At 56.1% G+C, this 9933-nt stretch overlaps 1 protein-coding gene across 1 annotated transcript; it reads left to right on the top strand.

Moving 5' to 3' along the window:
* Positions 1–2050: 2050 nt before the first annotated feature.
* On the top strand, positions 2051–8421 carry LOC117876305 (protein MROH8-like). The gene is made up of 8 exons (XM_034768331.1): positions 2051–2154; positions 2362–2457; positions 3136–3271; positions 3523–3617; positions 3765–3917; positions 4932–5514; positions 6443–6625; positions 7299–8421. Exons 1-6 carry the CDS (start codon positions 2053–2055, stop codon positions 5022–5024), a joined length of 675 nt encoding a protein of 224 aa, XP_034624222.1. The 5' UTR covers positions 2051–2052; the 3' UTR covers positions 5025–5514; positions 6443–6625; positions 7299–8421.
* The last annotated feature ends 1512 nt before the right edge of the window (positions 8422–9933 follow it).

Genomic DNA, 9933 nt, shown 5'->3' with positions numbered 1-9933 from the left:
AGAAGGACGAGGGACGACACTGAACATCCTCCATCCATCGCTCCATCACCTAGAGCAAGTGAGTGCCATTAGGGTTCCTTGGTGCCATTCCCTGTCTGTCTGGGGAGAGGCAGAAAAAGGGGGAGAGAATCTCTCCCAAAGGAGATTGGATTTGCAAATAGCCCCCAGGAGCCCCTCACTCTCAAACCAGGGAGGGGCTTCTCCAGAGCCGTCTCCAGTGTGTTTGGAAAGGTCCCAGTAATGGGGCTCCCAGCCCTTCCCTTGTGGGAGACTGTCCCCAGGCTGAGAGTCTCTGAGCTAGGCCAGACCCTGTGAGCTGCTGAGCATGGAAATCAATGGGGAAATTAGGGGGCCCTGGCCTTACTATGCCTAGGGTCTTTGAAGTGGGGAATGGTTTCCGAGGAGAAATCCGGACTCCTGGATTCTGTTCCTTCTCTAGCCTGGGCGGGAGGGAGGGGGTGTTGAGTGTGGCCTGGACTGGCAGGATGAAGCTGCTTGTCCAAAGTGACTGATAGTCTTTGTGACTGACCCCAGTTCTCGAAAAGGACGAGACTCCCCGGTTCTTGCAGCCCCAGGGATGACGAGGGGGAACATTGAGGGGGAGCAGATCATGCAATGAATTCCTGCCAGTGTGTGTAGCTTGCCCTCCCTGTACCCCTGTGGGGGGAGGAGGAGCTGCTCTGGCTGGGGCAGGGATGGGGAGGGACCAAACAGGCTGGTTAGTGAGAGGCTGCCTTGACCGCAGACTCACGCCTACTCCCCGCTGGGTTCCAGGATGGCCAGGCTCCTGAGGATGTTCAGGAAGAAGGCTCTGCAGGTGGCCCCAGAGCCTGAGGGAAGCAGCTGCCATCTTCTCCAGGAGCAGAGCAGCCCCTCCATCCCTGCTGGCGGGGAAGGAGCTCCCGGCCGGGCCAGGAGGTGGAAGTGTTTGTCACACACCAGCCGGGGTCTCCTCTCCACACAGGCACTGTCCCAGTTCCTGACCCTGCTTGTATAGGAGTTGTGGGTGATTTGGACAATGGGTGGGTCCCCACTATACCCCATTCAGGCCTAAGTCCTGCAGCTGGTGTGGCTGGGGCAGGGAGGTCCCTGGCTAACTGGCTCTCTCTCCCCTAACCCCACTCCTGGTGGGCACAGGACAAGGCCCAGCAGCTAGTGTTCCTGCACGCCATCCACCCCGGGTGTCTCGCTGCACAGCAGAGGGGGCAGGACACACTGGAGCTGCACTGCTCCAAGGCAGCTGTGGCGGAGAGGATTGTGGTGAGCGAGACACGGCACCCGGCAGCTGGAGGGTGGACAGAGACATAGGAGGGGAAGGGGTCTCCCTGGACTGGTTGGGGGATGGCTGGTGCTGGAGGGCAGCTGAGGGCAGGGATTGCTGGGGCTGAAGATTGGGGAGAAGAGATGGGAGAAATAGTGGGCAGGAATCAGAGGAGCGGGAGGCAGGTGGGGGGATCCTGCTGGCTGTGTGGGGTGTTGGCCGTGTAATCTCCTCATTGGGAAGTGTCAGTGAGGCCCGAATTTCACACACTCCTTTGTCTCCTTTGTGTCTCACAGGAGCTCATTGAGGAGCTTCCTCATGACTCTCCACCTGGCGCCGTCCTGGCCAACTCCCTGATTGCTGTGGCCAACCTCAGGTACCAAGACCCTCTTGCCCGGTTCCCCTAACCCCAGTGCTGCTCAGGCCCATGGCTGGGAGTCACTGCCCCTCCCACTCCCAGGGAGGCTCCTCTGGCAGAGGTGGCAGGAAGGTTCACTCCCACTCCTGGCTGCTCTGTTCTTTTCACTCCAGTCACATTGCAATGGCTTTGGGGAGAGGCTGACTCCCAGGATCAGATACAGGAGGGGCAGCAGGGTCCAGGGAACAGGCGCCATTCCTGCCCTGCCACTGTCTGTCTGGGAAACCTTGGCCTTATCATTCCCTGGCTCGGTGCCTCAGTTTCCATTCTCGCCAGCCTCTGCCTATTTTCCTGCAGTTTCACGTCCGTGTCAGTGCCAGTCCCAGCCCCACACTGCACAGTCTAATACCGGCTCCTCTCTCTTGTCAGCACCATGACACCTGCCCTGGAACCAGAACTGGAGACCCACCTCCTCCGAGCTGCCCTGCACGCAGTCTTCACCCTGGGCACACAGACGGACACCACCCAAGTCCAGGTAGATCAGCTAAATCATGGATTGAAGAGCCAGCTGTCACCCTGCCCGAATCCTTGCTAATTGCCTACAGTGGGATGTGAATGAGAGAGGCCAGGATACGTGTTTGGGGGTCTCACCAGTGCTTCCCTGAGACTCCTCTTCTCATCCTGTGGCAGGTGTAGCCCCAGTTTTCCTAACTCTGACCCATGACTCTCCCTTGCTTTGCAGGATCTGCAGAGGGTCATACCAGACCTTCTGGACGCCATGCTGGGGAACCTGCTGGCAAAGACCCCAGACACTGACAAGCTCCACTACATCTTGGAGGTGAGCCCAATGAGAAGGGTGGGGGCAATTTTACCTTAACTCTTAGATCCCCTGGGGATGGGGAGGGGCTCATTAGCACAACACATGCACCCACCCATCAATCCTGAGCTGCCTCCTTTCCCCACAGCACATTAACTACTGGATTGTGTCCAGGGTGTCGCGAGAGAGAGACAGAGTCATTAGGAGCAGCACAACCCTGCTCACATCCACCATCACCCTCCCTGAGTTCGACAGAAGTGGCCTCTGAGCCCAGCTTCCTGACTCCAGGCGTAGGCGGGCTGGCTCCAACGGCTGTAGGATCTGCTGCTGCAGGGGCTGCTGCAGGAGTGTTCCTCTTGGGGAGGCAGAGTCAAAGCAGAGAATAAGCCTGGCTTGAGTCAAGTTCTTCTTATCCTGGTTAAGTGGCAACTCTCGCTTTTAAGGGGACCATGCTCCAGATTTCTGCCTTCCTGTCATCCTGCAGCAGCTGGGGAAGCAAATCCTCATGGAGGGCCCTGCCCGCCTCCCTGTCTTCCAGGCTTCCTTGCAGGCAGAGAAAATTAAGGCTCCAGCTCTAGCTCCTATCCTCTAGCATCTCCTGCAGAGGGGCTGAGGGGAAGGAGAGTCCTGGCCCAGGCGGGGACTGGGAGCTGACAGGAAAATGCTGATGGAGTCCCCTTTCCCTCTCCCTTCCATTAGAACTCAGCCGAATTCCCCAGGATGGGTCACCACGTGGCACAGCTGGCTCTGTTCGTCGGTGACCCAGCCAAGGACATCAGCCGGCAGGACAGGGAGGGGGTTTACCGGCTCTACCAGCTGCTGCTGCACCAGAGGGGTAAGGAACCCAGCTGGGAAATGGCACCCGCTAGACGATTGAGACTGGGACCCCAGCCAATTTCTCTCAGACTGAGCCCAGCTGGAGGATGAGTCTCTCTCTATCTCTTTATGTGTTCTCCACCACCCCCGCAATTCTGTTGGGCCGGGCACACAGCGAGGACTCTGCCCACTGTGCAGCCACCAATGGGATTGGAAGGACACAAGCCCTGCAACCAGAATGACAAATGTGTGTGTCTCTCTCTTTCCCAGAGCTGACCATCCATGAAGCCAAAGACCTGTGGGTGTGCGACTGGCACCAGGACAGCAGGCTCCTGGGGTACAAAAACACAGCCAGGGTCGGGGAGGTAAGGACACTCTGCCAGGGCATGGCACAGCTCTGGCAGTGCGGGTGGCTGCCTCCTGGAGCCACTCGACGGAGATGCCGTTCTAGGCCAGGATTTGGAGCCTGGTTCTGGGCAATCTGCTGAAGCCTCACATCCGGTTGGTTTCAGGTCTTTGGCAAATTCTTCTTGGAGGGGCAGAGAAGATTCTTCCTCCGGACAGCAGTGCTCGCCATACACAGCCTCCTTCTACATGTCAGCCAGGCTGGGCTGCTCCTCACCTACTCCCTCCTGGGGCAAGCTCAGCAGCTGATGGGGGACAAGGTGAGCAGCTGCATTAGACTCAGGAGATTGGGGCAGGGCCCAGGCCTCCTTCCCATCATATGGCCATTCACTGGCTTGGCAGCAAGGCGACTGGTGGGGAATGAGAGTAAGAGCAGGTGCTCCTGGGAAGGGAGGTGAATTCACCTCCATGAGCAGGAGGGAGCCAGCTTCTCCCCAGAGCAGCTCCAGCCCAGCTCTATAGCAAGGCTAATTAATGACAAGCATTGCCTCATCACGGACTTCTGTTCTTGGGAAGGGCAGCAAAGTCCTCTAAGTGCCCTCTGCGAGCCTCTCCTGTCATCCGAGCCACCACCCAGAGTTGTTCCCATCATTGGCAGCCCGGGAGGCCAAGGACTGACGGGTGATGGCAACTGACCAGGCAGTTCTGAGGCACATGGGCGGGGGAACTTGTCCTGCTGCCGGCAGGGTTGGACCCGCTCTAGAGAGAACGGGAGGATTCAGTCAGCAGGGGCTGCTGATCTGCCCCATTCACCAGGGCTGCTATCCTGCGGCTTCAGCATTAGTGGCTGGGATGACTTGGGGAAAGGTCTCAACCTCCCCACATCCCACTTCACTGCTGCCAGAATCCCTCCTGCCTCCCCCCCCTCAGTGCCCCNCCTGGTGAATGGGGCAGATCAGCAGCCCCTGCTGACTGAATCCCTCCTGAATCCCTCCTGCCTCCCGCCCCCCCCCCCCGCTAGAGTCTCCTCCCTGCCCAACCTGGGTAGGAGTGGAAGAGAGGGATCTGAGAACTTGAGCTGTGGGTTGGTGGTGGAACAGCTGTCGGGGGCACTGAGGGGGAGGTGGCAGGAGCTCACCCTACAAGGAGAGGGGGTTGGCACTGGAGGTCACTAGAAAGGACAACAAGACTCCATTCTGGGGGTCAGGAGGGGGAATCCATCCCCCAGAGGTGGGCAGGTGCTGGGTGGAAATGCTGTTGGTTCCAGGTGCCCTTAATGCCCCCTGATTCCGGGGGGGTGTCTGAGTCTCTGACAGGTCCTCGTTCCTTTGCAGCAGGAGGACGTCACGGCCAACATCATGCAACAACTTCACATTATCCAGCACTTGCGCCAGGTGCCTGAGGCGCTGCAGGGGCTCTGCCTCTGAGGCCACCAGCAACTCCCGCTCCCTGTAAACGAGGAGTGTAGTGAGGCTGAGTGGCCTCCCTCTGAGCAGGAGAGCAAGGGCCCCCCACATGCCCCTTGAAGGGCGGAGCCTATATCGCCCCGCCCCCCTCGCCTGTAGGACTGTTTTTTGCCTGGCAACCAGGGCTTCTAGGAGAGTGTGTTGAGACTGAGTGGCCTCCATCCAAGCGGGAGAGCGAGGGACCCCCTACATGCCCCATTGGAGGGCGGAGCCTATATTGCCCCGCCCCCCTCTCCGTAAGGACCGGGGTGTGGCCGGAAGTATAAAAGGCCAGCCCTGCAGCACAGTTGGGGGAGAGCCTGCAATAGAGGAGGACGCTCGGCCTGTTCTCCAGAGGCCCCGAGAGGAACCTGCTCCTGGCTGTTCCCAATCCCCAGGCGTGGACGAGGACTGGCCCAGAGTATCCGCTGCGGTTTACCCCGAGGAGCCAGAAGAGGCCTGGAGGCCGCAGGTACCAAACCCCGGGTAGGCAGGAAGTAGCCCAGGGGCAGCCCCGGAGCAGCTGGCTGCAGAACCCAGTGTGGCTCAGTCGGTGTGTTGCAGCTGGATCCCTGCCAATGCAGGGGCAGCCAATCCTGCCCCTGCCAGGGCCCTGGGCTGGGACGAAGTGGAGTAGGGTGGGCCCGTGTCCCCCTGCCACCCCATCCCGGGTGGCTGACCCCCTACACGGCGCAAGGAGGCTCTAGCCCAGGACAGGAGCTCCCTTATCACTCACCTGGAGGACTGTTTGTTTGCTGGCTGCCTGAGCCCTACTCAGGCTAGAGCCAGCCCTGTCAAGACTGTTTGTTTGTGGGCTGCTTGGGTCCCACCCAGGCCGGAGCCACTCCTGATAGACTGTATTGAGGGGCTGACCAGTTGAGGGACCCTAGCCCAGGTCGCAGCCTGGTAGCTTCAGCTGATCCCCCAGCCCTATTGTGGGCCCCCGGCTACCCTGCAGACTCTAGTCCGGACCAGACTGGGCCAGCCGGAGTGGCCTCCCTCTGAGCGGGAGAGCAAGGGACCTCTACAGGGAGCTAGTGGAAGGGGAAATGGAGCCCTCTGGAACTCACAGAAACTCTCTCTCCCCTCTCTGTGGAGCAGGGTCCTTCCCTCTGCCCCCCAAATTCCTTCATCTGGGGCAGGAGCTCTTTCCCTCACACCCACCCCCCTCCCCCCTTTCCTTGATCTACCCCATCCCATTCCCCTGTGCCCAGGCAGAGCTCTCCCTGCCCCATATGGTGCAGAAAGGCCCTTGTGTCAGGGCCACAGCTCCAGCCCCACTGAAGCTCGGAAAGCTCCACTTTTGAGGAGGTGGGGGTGGGACAGAGGCTCAGGGATAGCTTCACCTCCTGCCCTTTATTCTCCCCTTGGCCCTTCTATGGGGTCTCTGGGTGTGACAGGAATAGGAGCCTCCTTCTCAGCTGTGTTCCAGGCCCTGGGATCTGGCACAGCTTCCCAGATGGGTGCATCTTGTAACGGAGCCACGTCAGGGAGCAGTGGGGACAGGTCACCTCGTCCCATCCAAGCAAGCAACGCTGGCTCTCAAAGAGGCTTAGAGGGAAGACCCCCAGTCCCTCATGGAGGTAAGAGCCATTTACTCCTTGGGGCCTGTGGGTCTCTTGGGGAAGAAATGGCATCCCCGATGCATAGCCTGGCTGGGAGCTTCCCCTGTCCCTGGCTCCCAGCTCTGGGACAGAGACGTCTCCATCGTCGTACTGTTGCCAGCACAGAGTGCCCGAGGACAGCAACAGTGGGGTCCGTTGCCCGGTGTGCGTCACACCAATAAACACACCAGGGTGGAGAAGCAATCAAAGTTTATTTGAGATCTCAAAGTGGTGCAAGCAGACAGGCACGTCTCAAATCAAGCACACCAACATAAGCAGCCATTGTCTTTTATACAGTTTGTAACTAAGCCTTTCCCTTCTTCCCCCGTCCTTTCTCACCCCCCCTCCTCCATTCCCACCTCTCCCCCTTTCTCCCTCTGGTTACATTACACGACCTTGGCTGTGCAGCTTGTTCTCACTGTTTCTTTCTGCAAGTAATCTTGTCCTTTAGCTAGAAGCATGTAGGTTTCCCTTATCACTATTGCTTCCCAGGTGCTGGCCAGTGAGGTTGGTAAAGTTTAACATGCAGGGGCTTTGATTCACTTAGGCCTAGAGCGGGGGGGCTTCATTGACTCTCGGGTCTTCCAACCCCCGGAGTTACCTAGGGTGATGCCTAGTGACACCAACAGTACCACCCTGGTTTTGTTCCTAGGAAGGGGCTCCCCAGAGACGTCCTCGAATCTGGACTCATGAGAGCGTTTCTGGTAGGAGGCTCCAGCCCCTCGGGCATGAAGAGAGCATCAGGTAGTCTCGATCACATGGCATCTCCGGTCTCCAGCTCCACTTCCCGCAGCAGGGCAAATGAACCCATCAGCTCCCAGAATCCCAACTCTTTGACTTCCTTCCTCTCAGCAGTGAGGTTTCTCCAGCCCCCTCACCACACCTGTCAGCCCCTGAATGATGAAGGGCCTGAATGTCAGAGTTACCAGAACAAGCAAACTCCAGTTCCAGGCAGTGGGGCCTGTGTATACTCAGCCCCCTGGAAACTGGGTCTGAAATGGGGAGCAAGGACCCCAGGCCAATAACAGCAGGAGTGGGCAGAGCAGGCATGTAACAGAGTGCTTTCCCCTGGGCTGCACAGCCTGGGGCCTAGCCAAGCTGATTATAGAATGAGCCCTAACTGAGAGGCAAAAGGGATGAGAGGCCTGTGGGTGCAGGCTGTACAAGCACGCAGCCGGTGACAGCGATGAGATGGCGAGGGATGAAGCTTGGACAAGAATAGTACTTGCCCCTCGTGTGGGCCAGTTTCTAAGGAGGAGCGTATATGACAGGGGGGCTTGGCCTGTGGGCAATAAAGCCGGGAGCTAGGTCAAATGGATTACAGAGTGAGCTCCACCTGAGGGGAAAGCCAGGGAAAACCGCAGCAAAGGTACAGGAGCAGGCCTAGCTGTTCGGTACAGGGCCTTGGGGCAGAACTTAGAATCCAGGGTAGGACTGGTTCTCCCATGGTCTCTAAAGAAGGGGACATACAAGGCCATAGAAAGGGCTACCAAGGTCAGCAAGGGCAAGCCAAGCCAAAGTCAGGCTAAGGAAAATCCCAAAGGGACGGAGGACCTTGTTTCGGTTAAAGACATTTTTGGACTTTTCGTTTGGGATGATCGCGACCCAGGAAGGAGCAGGAAAGTTGTGACACCATGCCTTGCCAGGAAGGGGCACCTTTCGCTTTCACAGACCTTGGGAGGCAGGCCAGTCCTCGCCCACAGACAACCTGCCAACCTTAAGCATATTCTCACCAGCAACCACACACTGCACCATAACAACTCTAACTCAGGAACCAATCCATGCAACAAACCTCGATGCCAACTCTGCCCACATATCCACACCAGCAACACCATCACAGGACCTAACCAGATCAGCTACAACATCACCAGTTCATTCACCTGTACGTCCACCAATGTTATATATGCCATCATGTGCCAGCAATGCCCCTCTGTTATGTACATTGGCCAAACTGGACAGTCACTACGTAAAAGGATAAATGGACACAAGTCAGATATCAGGAATGGCAATATACAAAAACCTGTAGAAGAACACTTCAACCTCCCTGGCCACACAATAACAGATGTAAAGGTAGCCATCTTAAAGCAAAAAAACTTCAGGACCAGACTCCAAAGAGAAACTGCTGAGCTTCAGTTCATATGCAAATTGGACACCATCAGCTCAGGATTAAACAAAGACTGTGAATGGCTATCCAACTACAGAAGCAGTTTCTCCTCCCTTGGTGTTCACACCTCAACTGCTAGCAGAGGACCTCACCCTCCCTGATTGAACTAACCTCGTTATCTCCAGACTGATTCTTGCCTGCATATTTATACCTGCCCCTGGAAATTTCCATTACATGCATCCGACGAAGTGGGCATTCACCCACAAAAGCTTATGCTCCAATACATTTGTTAGTCTTAAAGGTGCCACAGAACTCTCTGTTGCTTTAACAGGGCTCCCATAGCATTTGAGGACATTCTCCCATGAGGACCAACTTCCTGGGATTAGAGAGGAGGGGGATAAGAGACTTCTGAAAGAGTGAGGTGGGATTTCCAGCCTTAAAATCTCCAATGAGGAGAAGATGAACAAACAGCTCCATTCCCAATTCTCATTGATATAATCATGGGTAACAGGTAATTTACATAAGGACCAGAAAACTAACTTTGATGGCTATCTATGTATCTATTCTATTTATTTATAATTTGCTCATCCCCAAAGGGAGTGGGAGGCTTGCCAGACACCTGGCAAGACACAACAAAGCACGCTAAACCATGGTAGGCCAGAATCTCAGCGCAGGAGCTCTGGGAAGTTTTTCTGATCTCTAGCTCTTCCCATCTCTCTCATGTCTGAGCAGTTCTGAGGAATTCATTATGACTCCTCAGGGAACAGGCTTTCAGGCCCTAAGCCTTCTCTCGGGGTGCTCCTCATTGTGGTCCCAGAGCTCTGCAAATCAGGTTTGTTCAGGAAGACCTATTTTCCATGAAACCATGGTGACTGTCATTGATTCTACTTCCATCCTTGCTTCGTTGTTTATTGAATCCCCTACCAACTTTTATACTATTTTGCTTGGGACTGATATCAGGTTAACCAGCATATAATTTTCCAGGTCATCCCATTTGTAATTTTAAAATATTGGTACATTAGCTCTCTTCCTCTCTGCTGTAATTTCCCCACCATTTCAAGATTTATCAATAATTAACATCAGCGGTTCAGAGAATGCCTCAGACAACTCTTTTAGAACTCTTGGCTGAAAGCTGGTTATTTAAAATGTTTATCACTATAAGATATTGTTTAAGTCCTCCTTA

Source organism: Trachemys scripta, chromosome 4 (genome assembly GCF_013100865.1).
Source record: "Trachemys scripta elegans isolate TJP31775 chromosome 4, CAS_Tse_1.0, whole genome shotgun sequence".
Lineage (NCBI taxonomy): Eukaryota > Metazoa > Chordata > Testudines > Emydidae > Trachemys > Trachemys scripta.
This window is presented reverse-complemented; position numbering and strand designations above follow the sequence as displayed.

Excerpts from the sequence above, each read along its gene's own strand:
- LOC117876305 (XM_034768331.1), top strand. The coding sequence starts at position 2,053 with ATGACACCTGCCCTGGAACCAGAACTGGAGACCCACCTCCTCCGAGCT. Across the intron at positions 3,272-3,522 it reads GCTGCTGCTGCACCAGAGGG|AGCTGACCATCCATGAAGCC; the intron begins GTAAGGAACCCA and ends TCTCTTTCCCAG. Across the intron at positions 3,618-3,764 it reads ACACAGCCAGGGTCGGGGAG|GTCTTTGGCAAATTCTTCTT; the intron begins GTAAGGACACTC and ends GGTTGGTTTCAG.